The sequence below is a fragment of the Cervus elaphus genome, chromosome 14, assembly GCF_910594005.1.
Source record: "Cervus elaphus chromosome 14, mCerEla1.1, whole genome shotgun sequence".
Classification (NCBI taxonomy): domain Eukaryota; kingdom Metazoa; phylum Chordata; class Mammalia; order Artiodactyla; family Cervidae; genus Cervus; species Cervus elaphus.
This window is the reverse complement of record NC_057828.1, coordinates 71,527,696-71,550,085: the sequence shown is the minus strand read 5'-3', so window position 1 is coordinate 71,550,085 and position 22,390 is coordinate 71,527,696. Positions and strand designations below refer to the sequence as shown.

General features: G+C 37.4%; 1 protein-coding gene across 3 annotated transcripts in view; it reads left to right on the top strand.

The window, feature by feature from the left end:
• Positions 1–22,390, top strand: part of RPS6KC1 (ribosomal protein S6 kinase C1) — a 195,688-nt gene that overhangs the window by 103,772 nt on the left and 69,526 nt on the right. For 2 of the 3 annotated variants that reach the window (XM_043924639.1, XM_043924641.1), the window contains 2 exons: positions 6,741–6,856; positions 19,685–19,777. In XM_043924639.1, coding sequence (XP_043780574.1) covers positions 6,741–6,856; positions 19,685–19,777 — 209 coding nt within the window. The remainder of the gene's footprint in view (positions 1–6,740; positions 6,857–19,684; positions 19,778–22,390) is intronic. The other variant, XM_043924640.1, reaches the window with a different exon arrangement.

Genomic DNA, 22,390 nt, shown 5'->3' with positions numbered 1-22,390 from the left:
CTGTCTGCAGGTTCTAAGTGGGGTTTAAGTGGAAAGAATGTATCTCTGATGTTTACCAGAATTTGTCAAGGTTTTTAAATTAATTTTTGATTTTAGCTTCCCTTTGGTTGTTTAAGGGAATGATGTAGTAGTTTACCAGAAAATCCTCAGGGGTCTTTACAGGGTCCTTCGTTCAGAGCTGTATGGGGGTACCTTTAAGGCCATTAACCTGATAGACTGTTGTTTATGGTGCTGTAGTCTCTTCAGAGTAGAAAGACAATTCAAACAGAGGACTGCTGGAATGAATACTAGGTAAAGGGAGATAGAGGGGCAGTAGGAGTTGTGTCTGTCTTATGATCCTTTGTTTTAGGTAACCCTTGTGTTTTTAATTTTTTATTAGTTTTTTGTAATGAAACTTTAAAGTTCTTTTTGGCATTTTGAAGCCTCTGGAAGCTTCTGCATACCAATTAAAATATGTATCTCCTTCTGTTTGTAATTTAATTGGGTTGCTCTTAAGTGTGCATCTCAAGTGAATGATCTTGTCTAAGTGCAAAGTTCCCCATAATGGCTATCTTAATTCTAGGTGGTTTTTAGTAAGATTTTTGCCACTTTTGTAGATTTCCAGGATTATGGTTGTTAGACATAAAATCAGCAGGTATGTCAGAAGGGTTTGCTTAACTCTGGATTTTAAAGATTCCATTATTATTTTTATTATTTTAGCTAAGCCTTTGGATCTCTTGGAGCCAAACAGATACCTAAGGGGGTATGTCATAGCATTGGGGATTTTGTAGTGTTTTACAGTCTGCCTCTGTGTGTGGAAATTTTCTTAAGGTTAGCAGGTGACTGTCAGTATCCCATTCTGTGACCAGCTTATCCTAATTCGGGAGAGGTGTTCAACAGATCTTAAATTCTTGATCCTTAACCATCAATGTTGAGGCTGTTTTGAATTCTGGGATATTACTAGCATTTAGCCTTTATCTACATAAAATATGACCAAAAAAAAAAAAAAGGTAGCTTAAGGTAATTAAGTTCCAGCCAAGAAGAGGTCCTGTGTGTACCACACCAATGCCCCAATGTGGAGCCTTGGACTGGGGAAAGGATTAACCTAGCAGATCTCAATAAATGAGGGCAGTGGACTGGGGGTCCCACATAAATAGGGAACTGCACATTACCATGAACAGTTCCTAAGTGAATCTTGGGACAGAGTTAAGGGTTGAGAGTTCTGCTCAAAACCCTGGAAATTACAATCCATAATAAAGTGAGGGATTTGAGTTCCGGGCAAAAGTGTCCATCAGCTCAAGCTGTCTTGCTCTGTAAAGGAAAGCCAATCAGATGTGGAGCTTGATGCAGAGAGAAAGGGGCAAGGAAGACAGCAACCGCAAAAAGCGCTCCACAGGTACCAAACCTGTCTGTCTTGTCCTGGAATGCCATCAGAAGTTTGTTCACTTTGGATCCCAACACTGACTCCCTATCTATTAAAAGAATCCAGCTGAGTAAGTTTGAAGATCCAGTTGGCGTTATTAGTTGATTCATGGACCAGGCAGCCTCCCGTCCAGCAAGCAGAAAGGAGCTTCAGGGAACAGGAAGGGAAAGGTTGTTAAAGCCAGAGAGGGGATGGGACAAGGAAGTCGTAAACAGAGAAGAATTGTTTGAGCAAGGCACCTTCCTTTGGGAGACAAAAATATTTATTGGCCAGTTACCCCCTGGTGCTGCCCAGGAAATTCCAGACTGACTGGTTAAGATTCCAGTCCTGGGGAAGTTTGAAACTAGTTAGGTTAGGTATTAAGTCTTGGTTTGGTGACATGGGCTTAGCTCAGGTGGTTCCATTTTGGGCTGCTTGTTTCTTTTTTTTGAGGACAGAAAAACGGCGAAACAACATTGAAAGCAATTATAATTGAGGCAGTGCCTGGGCGTGCATGTTACTGTGACTATTGCTTTTACTCTTCTTTGGTGACTCTGAACTTCTAGGGTTCACATAACGTTGAGTTTAGAAAAAACATTAATAGAAGGTTGGTTAAATGCAAATGGGAAGCAGATTCCCTTTCTTGACCAGGTTTGTGTTATTCCTGGAAAGGCTGATGGCTCCATATTTGTGAATTGTGTGTAGAACCATAAATTACAGTTCTTCTCAAGGTTGCCTTTTGTTGTCAGAACACTTAAGCATAAGTAAAAAATGGTAGGCTTTCCCTGAAAAGAACAAAAAAACCCACTAAATACAATAAATCAGCACTTAAAAAACAACTCTCACCACCAAGGCCATCTCAAATAGGCATATTCTTTTACATGACTGAAGTTGTTTTAAAAAAAAGAATCACTAACAAACAAAAACTTATTGCAGCAAACCCAGGTTGATTTGGATGTTCTTTCTTATCTGATAAATTTGAATGAAAACCAGGCACCCTTGACCAAGAGTAATGTGGCATAGAGCCTGTTGGATAGTGTGGAGTAGAGGAGTAGAGATCAGAATATAAGATGTGATTAGGTACAGTTTTATATGGGAATTAAATTCTGTGCATGTGAAGACGATCAAGTATGATCACAATGCTCTTGAGAATCCCCTAAAATTTCCCATCAAGTACAAATGTAGACCCACTGACTTTCCAGAAGTCTAACGTGGGGCTTCCCGGGTGGCTCAGTGGTGGGGACTCCGCCTGCCGGTGCGGGAGACACATGTTTGATCCCACATGTGGCGGAGCTGCCCAGCCTGTCGCCATATCTGCTGAGCCTGTGCACGAGAGCCTGTGCCCCTCAGTGGGAGAGACCACCCCAGAGAGAAGCCCATGCAGTACAGCTGGAGGGTGGCCCCTGCTGCCTGCAATTGGAGAAACACCCCTGCGGCAGTGAGGACCCAGCACAGCCAGCAATAAACACATAAAATTATTTTTGAAAAAAGTTCAACATGGTCAGTTCTTCCTTTAGCATTGCTTTTCTTTTGTTGAATCACTGATGAGGCATTAGCTATATTCTTTTTTAGTGTCCAAGGGTAGAATAACAGAACTGGCAGAATCAACTTTTCTAGTTCTTGAAACTGATCTTCATTATTTCTGTGAATAAAAATGCCCTTTTTAAAAAAAAAAAACAAACAGATAAATGAGTGGCCTTTGTTTTCCAAAGAAATCCTTGGGTAATAAGGATGTTTGACAGCCCAGTTTTTCTCCTAGAGGCCCATTCTCTTTTACATAGTGTGAAATATAGATACCTCTTCATAGCTGTGATTTCACTGTGTGCTGTCTGATTTCTTCAGTCTCTTTCCTTCTCTCTGCTTCAGGCTCCGACCTCAACTCCTTACGTTTATTTTCTCCTCATCTTTGTTCCCATACTCGCTTGAATTGTACTTGCCCTGTGCTCTGTATTTTTCTTGTTCTACTCAGTAATAGTAGAATAATCTAATTCACATTCAATTATGTGAAGTGTGGTGGCACAAGACCCGGTTTAGGTTTAGGTTAAGTTAACTCTGTGGCCGAGAAAGGCATTTCACTTCTCCAAGCCTCCATTTCCTTCGTTATGAAAAGAAGGTAATACAGAAGGAATTTGTTGTGATCAAGGAGTGGCCAGATGGTGATGGCCTCTTGGGTAAATAAGAATTTCACAATTCTATTATCTGTAGTTGGTGCCTTCTGGAAAAACTTCTCTGAGGAAACGGAGTGAGAGTTGGTGCTCTGAGAAATGCAGGATAGGCAGGCCAGTGCTTCTAAGATCGTCAGTGACAACTTAAAAAAATACTTATTTGGCTGAACAGGTTCTTGGTTGCAGCCCGCAGGGGCTTTGATCTGAATTCACTGTGGCATGTGGGATCTTTTCCGTTGCAGCCTGCAAATTATTTGTTGTGGTGTTTGGGATCTAGTTCCCGAACCAGGGATCGATCTTGGGCCCCCTGTAATGGGAGCTTGGAGTCTTATCCACTGAACCACCAGGGAAGTCCCTCAATAACAACTTTGAAATTTCTCCTCATTTCTATTCAGCTACACTCTCTTTTTTTTACAAGCTCTATAATCACCCTGATTCTATTCTCTCTCTTGATTTGAGGTAAAGAAATATGGGTTGACTCAATATATACAAAACATCTTTTATTGGACACCAGAACTTTTTGACCTACGGTTGTTAAAGAAATAGTGGAAGCAGTTTTTCTGTTTTGACTGGAAAAGCACAGTAGAAATTCTTGTTCTGAATGATCAACAGAAATAAATGTAGAAAACTTACTGAAGGTATTGGTTTATTTCTAGGTAGCATGTTAAATATGTATCCATTTTTTAAAGCATTTATAGATATATTACTGAAGAAATAATAGTCACATGACCTAGTATGGGGTTAGTAGTAAAATTCCAGGTAGCCTGGTCTCCCCGAAAAATAATAAGTTTTGTGTGTGTCTTAAAAGGAAGATTAAGAAATTAAGAAGGTAAAAGTCAAAAGTTTTGATTAAGTAAAATCTGTTTAAAGTCACATTTATAAATAATGTGATTAGTTGGACTTACTCTGGAAATCGATAGATTGATCTTTTCTTTCTGGGACTCACAAACCTCAGCAAGTATCCTGCAGCAGCAATCTGCAAGAGGTGGTTTTCATCCTTGGCTGCTGCTGTTGATCAGCAGTGCTTGTGACCTACTTTTAAGGGGCTGATAAGGAAGGAGTCCTAGTATGTATATTTAAAGTTACATTTAAAAAGCCTTCCAGTATTTCCATCACTTCATTGTTGTTTCCATGGAAGCGGAACCACTATCAGCAGCAGGAGTCCATTTCAACTGCTAGTTTCCGGTTCTTTTTTCTCTGTTACTATGGTGACTGCCTAGAAAGCGACAGAAATACCAAAAGTTTAAAAAGCAGCAATTTGATTACAAAATAGGGTTTTACCTCTAGCTTTAAATAGGTGTTTTATAGTCTTGACATTTTTGAATTTCAAATTATTTTGTGAGAAATTAATTTTTTTTTCTTTTGAAAAAGTAATATGTTGAAGTTTTATTAGAGGTTAATTACACTGAAGGTTTCCCGGGTGGCACAGTGGTAAAGAATCCTCCTGCCAATGCAGGAGACACAAGAGGTTCAATCCCCAGGTTGGGAAGATCCCTCTGGAGGAGGAAATGGCAACCCACTCCAGTATTCTTGCCTGGGAAATCCCATGGACAGAGGAGCCTGGTGGGCCAAAGTCCATGGGGTCACGAAGAGTTGGACATGATTGAGAGACTGAACAACCATAAAGGAGAGAAGAGGAATTGTAAGGTAAAGGCTGTGAAAGGAAAGATATTTAAGCAAAATTGCAATCCCAGCTTTGTTGGAGTTTTTCTTTGAGGTCTGTGTTCATTCAGGGTTCTTTGGTTTACATGTGATACAATCCACTACCTTAGGATTGGAGGTCCAGCTGAAATCAGAGGCCCCAGTCACAGGAGAGTTTCTCTTTTTGTCTCTCATATTTACGTCTGTCAAGTTCCTTCTTGTCGTCGTTTTTTTTTTTTCCCTTTGACAGAAACTATGGCTGTTGGCAGTCCCACTCATCTTCTTTCCAGCACCAGTTACACGGAAGACTGGCCCAGTTTGTGTTGGGTCAGCTTCTCCCTTCTCCAGCTGTGGCCAGGAGGGTGGGGTTCTGATTGGCTCTGCTGTAACAGGGAGGCTCACCCTTGGCTAACAAGTAGTGAGTGGAGGGGCTGAGATCTGAAATAAGGTGGAAGCTCTCATTCAAACCACGTTAAGGGTCGGTGAACACAACCTGGAATCAATCTGAGGAAGAGGTTCAGAGTTGAAATGACTTTTCGGACACATGACTAATGAGAAGCAGGGCCAGAGTTCAGATAACCAGGGTTTCTGGGATGTAATCTGGAGTACTCTCCACTGTGTGATATTACATTTTGGTTAACAGCTTCATTCAGAAGGTGCATAAGGTGAATTATAAAAACAGTACTGTGTATTATTAAGTGCTTTGATAAAAATGTCATGCACAGTATTGAGTAGTGTTTATGAAAGGAACCTTAGACATCGTATAGTACAGTGGTCTCAAACTTTTTGACTTTGAGCCCTAGAATCCTTTCTTCAGATGAAATGTTATAGTCGAGTATATAAAATGGATAAAAGCGTCAGATCATCCTGCTCTGGAGAGGAGAGATCCAGGAGTGGACCGCCTTCTCTTTGAGATCCTGAGTTCATTAGAAGCCGCTTTGAATACCCTTCCCTTAGGGAAACTGAGAGCCAGACAGGGTAGTGACCCTATTTCAATTTCAGATAATTATATGTTATAAGAAATGACGTTACATTCTTGTGTTCAGTTGTAAGGTGGGTGACAATTTGTTATTAATGAATTAACCATGACATTTGCAAATATTAGAGTTGCCCTGAATACTTTTATTCTCCAGTTTGGTGGTACTTTCACAGCATCTCACATCCATGTCACAGCTCTTACTAAACATCTCTTCCATTTGGTGCTATTTGTTGGGTTGGACAACTGAATACTGTCTGGACTAGCCTAATCTTTTGTCCACAGAGCTTTTTATATCACATTCTTTATATATTGATTCCTCTTACACAATACATCAAGTTCTCTATGTATATTTAAATATGGGATTTTCAGAATGTAGATAAATGCAACTCATCTGGGTAATATTTAGACCTTGGTGATATTAGTAACTTTAATGTCTGTTCCAATTTTGATCTCTCTCGTCTTTTCAATTAGAAATGTGAACAGGTGGTAAATTGGGTAAAAGGAAGTTAATCTTCAGTTTTCGTGAAAGAAAGTTTGCTTTTCACATGTCCTGACTTTTGTTTTCTCCTTTTAGGAGAGTCAAGTCCCACCCGACGAGAAGCTGTGAAGAGAAGAACTGCAGAATACCTCATGCGAGCAGAGAGTCTCTCTAGCCTTTGCGCGAAACCTCAACTTGATGATGTGTCTCAGGTATGTTTTATGTTTCATTTTGCATTTCCTTTTAGCCATTTTTGCTGGTTTTTTTTTTTTTCCCCCTCTTGGTTTTCTTTCAGTTAACTAGGATGTTTGAGAATTTTGGTCTTTGGAATTTCATCAATGATTTTCTTTCTTTTTTTTGTTTTTTAACAAATTTTATTGGAAGAATTTTGATACAGTCATTTATTATTTTTTAAAAATACATCTGAGGTTAAAATATACACGTGAATGTCTTCAGTTAGAGAAAAGCAAAATATACATTATGAGCTTGTTGTGTTGTTCTTAGGCAAATCATAATTGCTGACTCTGGTACATTCAAACCAAATTGCAACATAGTCTTTGACATTTCAACCTAGCCTTGTATTCAGACGTTTATTTAGAATAGTTTTGATGGCATCCTCTTCACCAAAGAAATCAAACCCAGATCAAACTTGGCCATTGTTTAGAAACCATTAAAGACAGGGAGATAAAGTGTTGTAGGGGTGTTTAAAATATACAAGAAAGGATTTGACAATTTTTCATTCACAGTATTTCTGACACAGAAGACCCATTTTATTTATTGATGAGACACACACATGTTGGGGCAAAATATCCCTTGGGCAAATATATCACTGAATTCGCTGCTCTTACAGGAAGAAATGAGACTACTTGGCAAGCTCTTGGCAGGATACCTCTAGTCCAAAATGGCACCTTTATTGAGCCTAATTGATGTGTGACACATGATACATAAAATCAAATATTAAAATTCAAAATAAAGCTTTTTTTTCTCACCAGCAAAAGAGAAGTTTTACATTGGCAGCAGCAATGAAAAGAGATGGAAAATAAGTAAAACCCAAAGAAACAAAGAGAGGCTCTATGAAAATTTAGTATTTAGAGGGGAAAAAGAGAAGATAAAAACTATTTTAGGAATATTAGATCACTTAATGAATACATGTAGTGCTGCTTTTATAGAAGCACCTTCAAGATATACCTTTGAAAGAGTTTTGGATGAAAATATACCTGGGATAAATGAAATAGAATGTTATACACCGGCCCTTAAAGTACTGGATAATAGGAATATGGTGATTTCCTATTTAAAAATTGGGCTATACGAGATATAAAAATTCAAGTGACCCACATTTCACAGTCCAAATTCTACCAAGTTCCTGTCCAACCCAGCATGCAAACTGGAAAACGTCTCTATATTCCCACTATTCCTATATTAAAACGAAGGAGCAGCTTACAAGGTTACTTGAGAAAAAAAAGTCCAAAGTGAATATAGAGTCACTTATTTGTGCAAAAATGCCACAGAAAAGCTGAGATGTCTTCTGTAATAACAGTAAATTACTGGTTTTACCTTACCTGTATATCCACTGCTGTCTGCAACATTTACTCACTGATTCATTTACTGAGCATAGAAGTATAAATTTGTGCTAAATTTAGTGACAGTAGGATACATGAGACATTCTGTTTTCCACCATGATCAAAATTACACATATTAAATTCTCAAAGCCATGGGAAAATTCAAAAGAGTTCAAAGTAAGATATTAAGTTTAAGCATGCTGCTAAGTCACTTCAGTCATGTCCGACTCTGTGCGACCCCGTAGACAGCAGCCCATCAGTCTCCCCCGTCCCTGGGATTCTCCAGGCAAGAACACTGGAGTGGGTTAAGTTTAAGCATAAACTAATACTAATTAGGAAATCTGTTTCTTACTTTTGAAGAGGTGTCTATAAAATGTTCAGTTCAGTTCAGTTCAGTTCAGTTGCTCAGTCGTGCATGACTCTTTGCGACCCCATGGACTGCAGCACACCAGGCCTCCCTGTCCATCACCAACTCCCGGAGTTTACTCAAACTCAGGTCCATTGAGTCCGTGATGCATCCAACCATCTCATTCTCTGTCGTCCCCTTCTCCCGCCTTCAGTCTTTCCCAGCATCAGGGTCTTTTCAAGTGAGTCAGTTCTTTCTATCAGGTGGCCAAAGTATTGCAGTTTCAGCTTCAATATCAGTCCTTCCAATGGATACTCAGGACTGATTTCCTTTAGGATGGACTGGTTGGATCTCCTTACAGTCCAAGGGACTCTCAAGACTCTTCTCCAAACCACAGTTCAAAAGCATCCATTCTTTGGTGCTCAGCTTTCTTTAATAGTCCAACTCTCACATCCATACATGACTCCTGGAAAAATCATAGCCTTGACTAGATGGACCTTTGTTGGCAAAGTAATGTCTTTGCTTTTTAATATGCTGTCTAGGTTGGTCTAGGGGCTTCCCTGGTGGCTCAGAGGTTAAATCGTCCACCTGCAATGCGGGAGCCCTGGTTCGATCCCTGGGTCGGGAAGATCCCCTGGAGGAGGAAATGGCAACCCACTCCAGTATTCTTGCCTAAAGAATCCCATGGACGGAGGAGTCTGGTGGGCTATAGTCCATGGGGTCACAAAGAGTCGGACACGACTGAGCGACTTCACTTTCTTCACTTTCTAGGCTGGTCATAACTTTGCTTCCAAGGAGTAAGCGTCTTTTAATTTCATAGCTGCAGTCACCATCTGCAGTGATTTTGGAGCCCCCCAAAATAAAGTCTGTCACTGTTTCCACTGTTTCACCATCTATTTGCCATGAAGTGATGGGACCAGATGCCATGATCTGAATGTTGAGCTTTAAGCCAGTCTTTTCACTCTTCTCTTTTACTTTCATCAAGAGGCTCTTTAGTTCTTCTTCACTTTCTGCCATAAGGGTGATATAACCTGCATATCTGAGGTTATTGATTTTTCTCCTGGCAATCTATAAAATGTAAATCAAGTCACATATCTCTCTCTCATGCAGTGCAAAATTATTTGTACTTCTTAGAAGACAACTTCCTACCATCTAAGTTAACATCTCTTGGCCAGGAGTTCAGTTTCTCTTCACTCACGCTGGTACTGACAATGTTGAGTCAGTCCCTTTTATAAAGCAGCTTACTCTGTGAGTGTCAGGAAAACTTTTTTACTTTTTTTTTTTAAACAAAAAGTTCTTAAAAGTGCTTAAAGGAGCTCTGATTGTTCATTTTGGCCTGCACATTGTTAGAAGGTGATAAGCATAGGAGTGGGATACAAAGAAGGAAATGAGTCTAAACAAGGTATATATAGCAACTAGTCCTCTTTATCAATTTTGTCATTTTGATTGTTCATGATTTTGTTTTGCTGTTTTTGTTTACTCACTAATTCGTGTCCGAATCTTGTGACCCCATGGAGCCTGCTAGTCTCCTCTGTCCATAGGATTTCCCCGACAAGAATACTGGAGTGGGTTGCCATTTCCTTTTCCATCAATGATTTTTTAAAAAGTTATTGATGGGAAGAAAAGCATTAAAGCAAACCATCAAAGGTGAAATAAGATGAGACTCACCTTCTCCTTTTTCTTGGCCCTTTGTTCTTTGTTCTGTGCTTTGCTTAGTTGCTCAGTTGTGTCTGACTCTCTGAAACCCCATGGGCTGTAGCCCGCCAGGCTCCTCTGTCTATGGGGATTCTCCTGGCGGGAATTCCATCCCTAATATCTCTGTGTGTAGAATGACAGTAATTTACACTTTATATTTTATTTGAAATTTTAAATTATGATTCTTATAGCATTCACATATAGTTTTATTGATTCATGCTAAAACTAATAATTTAAGCATAAGTCCTACAAGTGGCAGCTATAGATCACCTGGAATTATAAAGGCATAATTCTAACAGGGATACTTGGGTTATTTGGGGCTACCCCTAGTCTTATTAAGAAAGCAGGTGAATGCTTAAAATGTTAGAAGCATTGTGGTTTATCATTATTGTTTTTATGTTACATCTATCTGGATTTGGCATATTTCTGGAAGAAATTTTTTTTTAAATTAAACTAAGGTTTTATTTTTATGATGCAATTTAAGAGTTACATCTTCTAGAGCAAAAGTGTTTCTTAATGTTTCTAAGGCAGGTTTGTCTGCGTCTCAGATCTGTCCCTTGAAGCCATGGAAGATTGGACAAGATACTTAACTCCATCTCTTCGCTTCAGTTTCTACATGTGAATAATGAGGTTAATAGTAATTCCCTGCTAGGTTGTTAGGATTAAATGGGTTAAAAAAGAAATCACGCATGTATGTGGATGCATGCACACACACACTCACATATAAACAATCAAGTGCCTACCTTGTAAAAAGACTGGCTGATAGGCCAAGCTTTTAAGACTAGCTTAATAAGCATTAACCTATTTTTCATCTCCCCTCATATATTTGCTTTATATACCTTTTTGCACATTTATAAATGCTTTTTTTACTTTTTGAAAATTATAAAAGGTTAAAATTTCTAGTTTTAGAAACAGACTGTAATCTTGATTCATCAGACCACTAGAAATTTTTCCGCTGCTTTTCTGAGTCCCTTTCATTTTCTTTGTGACCTTTTAAAACGTACAGTTATCAGAACTATACTTCTTAGTGTAAGAATTTCTGTTGTTAAGCAGTTGACCATTCTTTTTAGGACAAATTATGTTACAGTTTGGAAGTAATACACTTTTGTTACTTCTTCTAACATAATAAATGTGTTTAAATAATTTACCTGCTGGATCATTTTCAGATTGTTAATGGTTATAATCGTTCTGTTTGCTAATCTTTTTCTGTTTTCTGTCGTTGTTTCAGTTATATTATTTCTTTTACTATTATTATTTCTTTACTGTTGAATTATTCTTTCTAATTTTAAAATTAAAAAATATTTTTATTTAATGAGGTATAATTGACTTAACGATACTATATTTGTTTTAGGTGTACAGCATAGTGATTCAGTATATTTATATATTACAAAACATGCATCATAGTAAGTCTAGTTATCATCTATTACCATATAAAGTTATTACAGTACTATTAGTATTCCTTGTGCTGACTTATTTACTCTAAACTGAAAGTTTTTAGCTCGTAATCTCCCTTACCTATTTCACTCAACTCTCCCCACCTCCCTTCTGGGAACCACCAGTTTGTATCTCTGTGTCTGTTTCTGTTTTGTTATGTTTATACATTTGTTTTTTAGATTCTATATATAAGTGAAATCATATGCTATTTGTCTTTCTTGTCGGAATATCCTCTAAGTCCATGGATGTTGTTGCAAATGACAGGATTGCATTTAAACATTTTTAAATGGAGTATTTCTCTGAAGGTTACTTTGAGTTCAGTTCTTATTTTCTGTGGAGTTGGCAACTACCAGTGTGTATATTCTCCATCTATTTTGGGGGGACATTGATAAACATATTAAATAGGATGGGCCTCTATGAACTCACTTTTTTTTTTTTTTTACTAAATCCATCTTGTATGTAAATACAGTTGATCTTGAACAACATGGGCTCGGACAGTGTGGGTCTACTTACATGTGAATTTTTTTCAACAGTAGTACTGCAGGATCTGTTGTTGTTCAGTTGCTGAGTTGTGTCTGACTCTGTGACCCCATGGACCATCGCTTACCAGGCTCTTCTGTCCTGCACTGTGTTCTAGAGTTTGCTCCAATTCATGTCCATTGAATTGGTGATGCTATCCAACCATCTCATCCTCTGCCGTCCTCTTCAATATTTCCCAGCATCAGAATCTTTTCCAGTGCCTCATCACTTTGCATCTGGTAGCAAAGTGTTGGAGCTTCAGCATCAGTTCTTCCAATGACTATTCAGGGTTGATTTCTTTTAGGATTGACTAAAGTCTAAGGGTCTCTCAAGAGTTTCTCCAGCACCACTATTTAAAGCATTAAATATCCGATGCTAAGCCTTCTTTATGGTCCAATTCTCACAGCCATACCTGACTACTGGAAAAAACATAGCTTTGACTGTATGGACCTTTGTTGGCAAAGTGATGTCTTTACTTTTTAATATCCTCTCTAGGTTGGTCGTAGTTTTTCTTCCAAGGAGCAAGTGTCTCTTAATTTTGTGGCTGCAGTCACCATCCATAGTGATTTTAGAGCCCAAGAAAATAAAGTCTTTCACTGTTTCCATTTTATTCCCTAGCTACTTGCCATTAAGTGATGGGGCTGGATGCTGTGATCTTAGTTTTTTTAATGTTGAGTTTCAAGCCAGCTCTTTCACTCTCCTCTTTGACCTTCATCAAGAGGCTCATTAATTCCTTTTCATTTTCTGTCATTAGAGTGGTGTCATCTGCATATCTGAGGTTGTTGGTATTTCCCCCGGCAATCTTGAGTCCAGCTTGTGAATCATCCAGCCTGGCATTTCTACTCATCCTTACTCATTCAGACTCCCTATTTATACATTCTCTGTTACAGTTCCCCATAATCACTTCTATAAGGCAATAACTTATTAAGCAAATAAATATATGAAGCCTGCTGTGTAACTTTTGACTTTGAGAAAGGAACCATGATGTTTATCAGTCAGAATTTTCTTTCAGGCATAGTTTTAAATGAAAATAAATCAAAAGAGATTTAGTATAGGGAAGCTGATTGTATTAGATTATATGAATTCATTAGCATCTAAGACTCTGTGTGTATACAGTATCAAACTAGGTATGCATTGGAGTTACACCGACACAGTCTCTGCTCTTGCACACCCTGAAGCAGGGGTTCCCAACCTCTGGGATTTAATGCATGGTGATATGAGATGGAGCCGATGTAATAATAATAGAAATATAGTGCACAGTAAATGTAATGTGCTTGAATCGTCCCCAAACCATCCCCCTTCCACCCCGGTCGATGGAAAAATTGTCTTCCATGAAGCCAGTCCCTAGTGCCAGAAAGGTTTGGGACCACTGCCCTAAAGCATAATTGAGGACCCAATATATGTGCATAATTGAGGTAACAAATGTTAGAATTGTAAGAGCCATGTAGAATAATAAAAACTTGTATCGGCAGGGGTTAAAAAGGGGTACCTAGTGAATTAGATTTGATGTGCTAGGATTTTTGTCCCCAGTTCTTGGGCAATTAAGAGCAAGGTGTTTTTCTTTTAGAGTAAGCATTTACTTTTTATTTTCACTTTTGTATTTTACTATATTAATGTGTGTGTGTGTGTGTGTATGCATGCGTGTGCACACATGTATGCTCAGTTGTGTCTGAAACTCTTTGTGACCCCATGGACCTTCAGGTTCCTCCATTCGTGGAATTTTCCAGGCAACAATACTGAAACGGGTTGCAGTTTCCTCCCCCAGGGGAATCAGAACCCGGGGATTGAACCCACCTCTCCTACCCACCTCTCCTACATTGTTCTATCATTGTGCCACCTGGGAAGCCCTTACTCTTTTAAACCTGGCCCTTATTTAGGTTAGAGACATGCTTGATTTTTTTTTGCCTGAAATTTAATGGAAATGTCTTTTGGAGGTTGTTGATTAGCTTGATGAATTTATTTCTCTTCTTTAACCATATTTGGACCATAGTGTCAAATACTACAGCAAGTGAATTGATATAAATCATTTTTGGCAAATCTTTAATTCTCTGCAGAGCAGATATTTTTCTTTCTTGAACACACAAACAAACATTTGTTTCTAGCCTGGTTGTTAAGAAAATAAAAGAATCTTCCTTTTCGGCTTTGAATTTTTTTGTTGATCACTGTTTTTCCTTCGGGGCAGTCTAGGTCATGACTTACTTTACCTGAGTTTTCTGTGATGGTTCAAACTTTTGCTTTATTGAATTTACTTGAGACTCTTATGTGGTAAATAAAAAAGTTCCAAATTTTTCCAGTTGTTGTTGATAATATCCTTATCAAAAAAAGGACAGAAAGGAGCAAAAGCACTATCCTACTCTTTCTTTTCTTCATTACTGGAAAGCCCCGAGGAAATTTAAAGACCAAATCTCAAAAAAAAAAGAAAAGAAAAAAAAGAAGTGAACTTTGCGTAAACTAAAGATACCATGGCTCAGATGATAAAGAATTCGCCTGCAGTGCAGGAGACCAGGGTTCGATCCCTGGGTCAGGAAGATCCCCTGGAGAAGGAAATGGCAAACCACTCTAGTATTCTTGTCCTGAGAATTCCATGGATAGAGGAACCTGGTGGGCTACAGTCCATGGAGTTGCAAAGAGTTGGACGCAACTGAATGACTACAACTTTCACTTAAAGTTGCAGTTTTAACTAAAGGAGATGAATTTCTTTTTCCTTTTTTTGAACTGTAGATGACTTTGAATGATTTAAGAATTAGTAGTTTTAAAGGAGATTTCCCTGTAAAAGACAAGGGATAGCTTATTTGCTATTTTTAGCTCTAGGAATTTAGAACTCAAGATCAATGAAATTTAGAAAAAGTAAATGGTCTAAATTTAGGACATAAAAGATTGTGTAGTTTCTAAAGTATGAATACATCTTTTACTTGCAGTTATAAGGTATGAATGGAAACACATGGGCTCCACATTTGTGGAGTAAACCAACTGCACACTGAAGATAGTTGGGGAGAAGAAATGCTAGAAAGTTCTCAAAAACAAAACTTGAATTTGCTGTGTGCCAGCAACTACTGACATAACATTTGAATTGGATTAGGTGTTATAAGTAGTTAGAGATGATTTAAAGTATATGGGTGGATATGCGTAGGTTATACGCCATTTTATATAAGGGACTTGAGCATCTGTGCATTTTAGTATTCATGGGGATCCTTGAATCAGTCTCCTGCATATTGGTTCCAGGGACAACTGTGTGTAGAATGTATGCATTTGCTGAGTATTTCATAGATTCTGAGTATAGTTGCAATAATATTGAAAGTATTTCACCGTTGTGCATTTTGTTTACTAGTATTACTGGTATGTCTCAATTCTTCTTCAGCAAATACTTTAGAACGAATGTCGTGTCACCCTTAATGAGACCACGGGCAAAGCAAAGATGGCAGTCAGGTGCACTCCCGGTCAGTAACAGGACTGCAGTTAGGAGTCATGCTTGAAATGTGATCTAAGAGAGACTTGTTTAGGAGTTTGAGTATTGAGGGTTAACAGGTTGCCAGTGAAAGTCTTGGCAAAGCCAAAAGTCTACAGATGAAGCCAAGTTCAGAAACTAGTGCAGTTAGCTCTCATGGTTCAGAGTGTGGATTCTTGATATGTTCTTTGTAGAACTTTCCTTCCGCCTTTTCCCGCCCAGATAATGCTGGCTTAACTCTCAGGTTATTTAAGGACAAGTAGCTAACCCTATTCCACATACAGTTGGTGGACCAGCAGCCCAGCATCACCTGGTAGCTTCTTGGAAATGCAGATTCGTGGGCTCCACCACGGACTGACTTGAGTCCAAATCTCCATTTTCACCAAGTCCTTGGGTGATGTGCATGCACGTTAAAAGTTTGAAAAGTACCTCACTAACAGATTGTTAAGAATTGAGATAGATCTCATTGAGAAAAGGGAATAATATCAAGTAAAAAAGACTCTGGGCTGGATAAGCAACAACTTAAAAAAAAAAAGAACCCAAATGAAAACAAAGGCAAGCTTCACTTAGCCACGTAAAGAATGTCAAACAGTGATAGCAAACAGGTCTCACTAGTGTGCTGATAACTCTGTTCACTGGTGGTGGCCGCCAAGAGCCTTGTATTGCAAGACAGAGGGTGGACTAACAGAGTCTGCCATAGGCTGGAGCAGTTGAGTGTGGTACATACTTGCCATCTTTACTTCTCAAAGTTGGTGGATTATCACATATTCTTGTGTTTCCCCCCCGCTTCCAAACCTCCTGTATTTAGCATTGAACTTTTTGCTTCTCTAGGCATCTTTTGATATTGTAGCCAATACAAAGAAGTAAAATTTTTACTTTCTTCCTTAAGGAAATAAGCCATATTGCCTAGAAATATTTCCATTTACCCTGCCCCAATAGTATCTACTCAGTTTCTTTAAACAGTGTTGTGTAATTATATAAATAAGATCTAATCCCGTCTTATCTATTACTTAGTTTTGTCGTCTTAGCCAGATTGCTAAACCTTGCTGCTTTTCAGTTTTCTCATCTGAAAAAAAAAAAAAAGAATGTTGGACTTGATCTCTGCCTCTTCTGTTCTTAAAATTCTGTGGATTTATGTTTCCTTTTGCCATCTAAAAAAAGGAATAGATCTATAGGGATTCTACCCAATTTAAACACTGCATATCAGAAATACAGGATTTTTTATTGATGATTTTATTTCATGATCTTTCTTTGTTCGTTTCTCTGATCTTAGACTTTTATAGATGGTTAAAGTAGAAAGAGAACTTGAATGATCACTTTGCCTTTGGTCTTTCCCCATTACAATTTCACCATTCCCATCTTTGCAAAAGTAACCTTGCTAAATACTGTTTCATTGAGTTGTTTCTCATACGAAAACTTGTTTTCTAGATTCTGGAGAACATAGTCCAGACTTTTCTTCTTGGCATTCAAGGCCTGTTAAAGGCAGTAAAACCAACCAACCTTAAATGTGTAATTTTATTTTCCTCTGTTCTACAATTTCAACATTTTTTTCCCCTACCAAGCCAGTTTTTTCCCCCAATCCTATGTATAATATCCTTTCCTAATTTCTACGTAACATTTAAAATCCCCTTTGATTACTCTTTTTTCTGAGACCACAGTTTATCATACATGAACTAATGATTTATCTCTATTGTCTTATATTTTAAAAAATTTTTTTACTGTTATTTAACTTTTCCTGTGTTTAGCTTATCTCTTCAAGTAAAGTGTAAATGTCTTGAAACTAGAGACTGTGTCTTTTGATTATTTTTACCCCTTTAAATTGTCGTGCACATAGTGGGCATGGTAATTTATTGAAAGACACAGTAGAGAGCTTGTGGTTTTCTCTCTTTGTTATTGAGATTGCTAAAGTGAACTGATAACTTTCCTTGGAAACTGAAAGATCCTATGACATCAGTGAATAAGAGGGATAAGTAGGAGGTAGGGATGTTGGACGTGTTTGGCCGTATTATTCCTTTTCCTCTTATAACGTTTTCTAGCCATTCCTTTTACAAAAATTACAAGCAATTCTTACTCTTCCTTGATAATAGAGTAGGGAGAGCTGAATTTTTAATCATCAGAATGTGTTGTGTAGCAGAAGGACTCCAAGCAATCAAGTAAGGAGTTGGGATCTAGTCTGGGATCTTTCACTGCTCTTTCTGACTGTAAACTCCCAACCATTCTGAACTTCCTTTTATTTATCTGTAAAGTGGGATTATAATGATGACTTCTTATAAGTATTACACTCAGGCCAGGGTGAGGTATGAGGATGAAATAATACAATATAGATTAAGAGAGAAGAGTTTGTATTTCTGTTTTATTTCTGTTAAAATGCCCTACTAAGTGTTTTTCTATCCTTAAAAATTCCCCTTGGATTTTAAGCTTTAGAGAGACAGAGATGTATCTGTGTTTTATGTCATCTAGCTCAGCACTTAATATAAGTGAGATATTAAAAATATAATTTTTTTGAAACATATCCTAGAAGTAGAAATTACATAGATTTAAAAAGATTGTTATTACCCTGTTGAGTTGCCATTATCACCAAGATTCTCAAGTTTCTTTAAAAAGTAAAGAGTTATCTTTTTAAAAATATCACCTCTTTAGGCGTGTTAGTATTTGCTTGCTAAACCTAAGAACAAACAAAAAGAAATTTGAAAGCAATTAGAATTGCTGCTTTTAGAAAATTTTGCAAAGTGATAGTTTTCCTAGCCATTAAGGACACCTAATTTGTCTGTGTGACCTCCCTCACTTGTCACTCTCCTCTCTTCCTCCTTTCTTTCTTTTCTGCTCTTCCTCTTTGCTTCCAACCAGCGTGCTAGGCCCTGTGAACATACAGGTGAATAAGGCATACTTCCTGTTCTCAAGGCGCTTCTTGTCTAGTGATGTTGGGCTGCACTAGGACTTGAAGTATCAAAAATGGTAACTCAGTAGCTCCAGTAGTCATGACATTTGGTTAACCAGGTTATTTATCAGTAGCTACTCGGTGGGGTGATAAATGTTTCCTCTGTATTTTAACAGGTTGTTGACAACGGAAAGGTCTATTTTGAAGATATAATAAGGCTTTGTATGTCCTCTCATTGCATCACCATTTTAATATAAAGGTTAATAAAGGATTGCTTTCTGATTGTAAATGCCAAGTGGAAAGGTCTTTGGAATTTATCTAGTCTAATGTTTTACATGTTTTACATGAGAAACTAAGACCAATGGATGGGAAGTTAGGATTATTCTTTTATTATAAGTGGTACTGAAATATCCCTTTGTATTCATTGATCTTTTTTTGCACTTTTTATTATGGTGAACAGATGAAGTTTTCCACGTCACAGGTGTTCCGATAGATAAAAGACATTTTCTTCTATAAATCATCTCTTTTCTAGGCTTAACCAATCTCAGTTCTAATAATTATTGGTTATGGGATAGAATTTCTTAATTCTTCACCATTATTAGCAATTCTGGTTGACCTTAAATTTGCCAATCCCCCTTAACATACGTAGTATATATTTAAAAGGTAGCATTAAAGAACTGTAGTTTTATGATGAGAGAAAATGACTTATGTTCCCTCTCTCCCCAAGTTTATCTATTGTTTTTTAGTCTTTTTCTTCTAAATTACTCTTGAGCCTTCTGGGGTAAATATAAGGCTGTGATTGATTGTTGGTTCAGTTACCCATTTGTTACAAAGTTTCATTATAGCTGTACAGTTCTGAATTGAATTGTTGCTCTGGAAACTGTATCAGCTCATTAATTTTTCTTTTTAAAATCTTGTTTCCAGTGTTATCATGATTTATTTACTTGCAACTTTTTTCTTGCTTTTTCTTTTTGATTTCCTTCATTTTTGATTTTATTATTTTTTTTACTTTCTATTACAGACAAACAGAAACTTCCTCCTTTCATCTTTCCATTCTCTGATTTATGATAAATTTAGTTTCTTTGGCCTGGCATTTGCTTCAGCAGGCAGTCTTCCTTCAAGTACCTCCCTGATTGATGTGTAATCTTTGATATCTTTCATTAGCCTCCAGGATCACTAAGTTCAAGGCCCCCTTGGAACCTAAGGAGCCCTGCCGAGGAGCTGAAGGCCTTCAGAGTCCTTGGGGTGATTGACAAGGTAATTCTTCAGTGTCTCTTCAAGAGTTCAGTAATAAATCGACTGCATGCTGACATTATGTCTTTGAAGCTTTGGATCTTAAGGATATGAAACAAAAGGAGAAAATGACTCAAATGCATCTGCACTTTAAAATAACAAAAGCAGAAAAGAAAAAGCTTTTATCTAAGCAATTCATGTAAGGTCATGCAAAATATGTTATGTTAAAGGAGAAGGTGCTTATTTGTTGGCATTCAGTCTAGTAAAGAGTTTGATTTTATAAACTTGTTATAGCAGGTGAAGATACACTGTGTGTTAGTTACAGAAACTAGTGAGTCGGTGGTTGTTCAACATTAACTGGTGTAGTCAGTCTAGTGGTCAAAAAGAAGGGTGCTCTCCTAATAAATACTGCTTCTTGAGTACCTACTATGTAAAAGACCATGTATTAGGCATTTTATGTAACATAAACAACATAATACAATGTTTTATGTATGTTTACAATATAAACAACGTAATCCTTTTTCAACCCTGTTATTTGCATCTTGGTGGAAAAGTCATGTTTAGAACAGTTTAAGTAACTTGCCCCAGAAAGTCACATAGAACTATTTAAGGTAGTACTGGAATTCAAACCAGGATCATTGTAGCACCAAGAGCTGTGATTTTTTTCCTGTACACTAAATCCCCTTTTACACACATACATTTTTATATTTGAAATACAAGTACTGCGATAGCAGATGTCTCTGCCATCCAGTTTCCCCACATTTGGTGACATCTCAGATATGCCAAACAACAGTACTGGGGAGTCAGAAAGTTTACAAATGTGATTGAAAAATCATACCCAGTAAGCCAGTTTTAAATATTTTTGGTCAACCACCACTATTTTAATACCTTTCAAAGTGAAAGAAAATGCCTTAATATTAGATATAAATTAATTTAATCTTAACGTCAGTCATCCTTTATGAAGCCCCTTAGTGTTTGTTTATAACTTCACATTCATTCACTGCTTCTTGTGTTCTAAAGTATGTGTGTCATTCTAAGCTAAAATTGAACAATGTGGAATATATTTCAAGTAATTTGAATAGTAACTAAGAGTTTGAGGTATTTCAAAAGGAATATTAGGTTAGATATTACATGAAGCTGTTGCAGTCTTTTTAAATTCTTATCAGCATCAGTTTGTCTCAGAGAAATTTATTTGACTGAATTTTGAAGTTAAAGAATTCTAAGCAATAGAACTTTTGATACTGAAATATTTCCTTAACCATATTTTTTCTAGCCTTCCCAGATTAAAGAACATTCTGTTTGAGAATTCAGAGAAGTAAAATAACAGTTAAATAGTTCTTGGATTAATTAAAAGTTCTTGGATTTCTGTGCAGGCAAATATACTTTTTTGAGGTACCGGGTCTGCTCCCTCTCTTAGATCTGTTTATTTTGACAAAATATGACCTTTCATTGCTCGACTCTAATCATGGGTCACCTTTAAGTCCTGGTAATAGCTCTGAGTCTCACATGTTTATCCAAATAAGGATGTTGGCAGTGGAGGAATCCCTAAAGTCTAGGCTGAGAATGATAATTCACTTTTATCTTTGTTCTGTTAACTGGGGGAGTATGTTGGTGTTTAGAAGGGGGTGTTTTAACTTTTCTAAGTAGAAATAAAGATATCTGTACTTTGGAATTAATAAACTTTGCAAATAATCTTTAAAAATTTGTAATAGTCTCTATTGTAAAAACATGAATAGATAGATTTTTTTAAACTTTGAATTTTTTTTAAGATTAATTCTTCTCCATTGTAATGAAGGATACCTAAAATTTGGGTTTTAGAAACTTAGAAGTTTGGAAGAGAAGTGTTGTGTCAATTCTAGGAAATATACTGGATACATTCATCTCACCTGTTGTTGTTTAGTTGCGAAGTTGTGTCCAACTCTTTTGCGACCCGTGGACTGTAGCCCGTAGGCCCCTCTGTCCATGGGATTTCCCACGCAAGAATACTGGAGTGGGTTACCATTTCCTCCTCCCAGGGATCTTCCTGACCCTGGGCTCGAACCCTTGTCTTCTGCATTGGACGGTGGATTTTTTTTTTTTTTTTTACCACTGAGCCACTCACCTGTACTGAACACAGATTCTCTAATTCTGTTTCATTATGATATGTTCAGAAAGAGCTATTTTAAGTGTTATTCTCTAATAACTTAGGAAAATAAAATTTCCTTTGGAATAGAATTTGACAGAGTTTTATAATGAAAACAAGTAAAGCAGATTTGTTCATTAATATCTAGACTGTAAGCTTCATGAAAATTAAATCATGTCTTTCTTGTTCACCCTTATAATCTCAGCACCCAGAATCATGCCTGGCACATGATGGACACTTAGTCAATATTTGTTGAAGGGATGAAATTGAGACTTAAATGACTTTTAATATATCATATACAGAGTGACACCTACTGGTATAATGTGAGACTGCTGTCTGGTATCATGGTTCAAGACACTCAGATGTCCTTCCTTACCCAGAGGGACAGTAATTACATCGCTGTGTCTTGGTCTAGGAGTCAAAAGGGAGTAAGTGATTTTCTGTTCTTTAATTGGGATTGGAAAATCTTTCATTTTAAAGTGGTGCAAGGAAAGCAGCACTGTACTTGTTGAGGA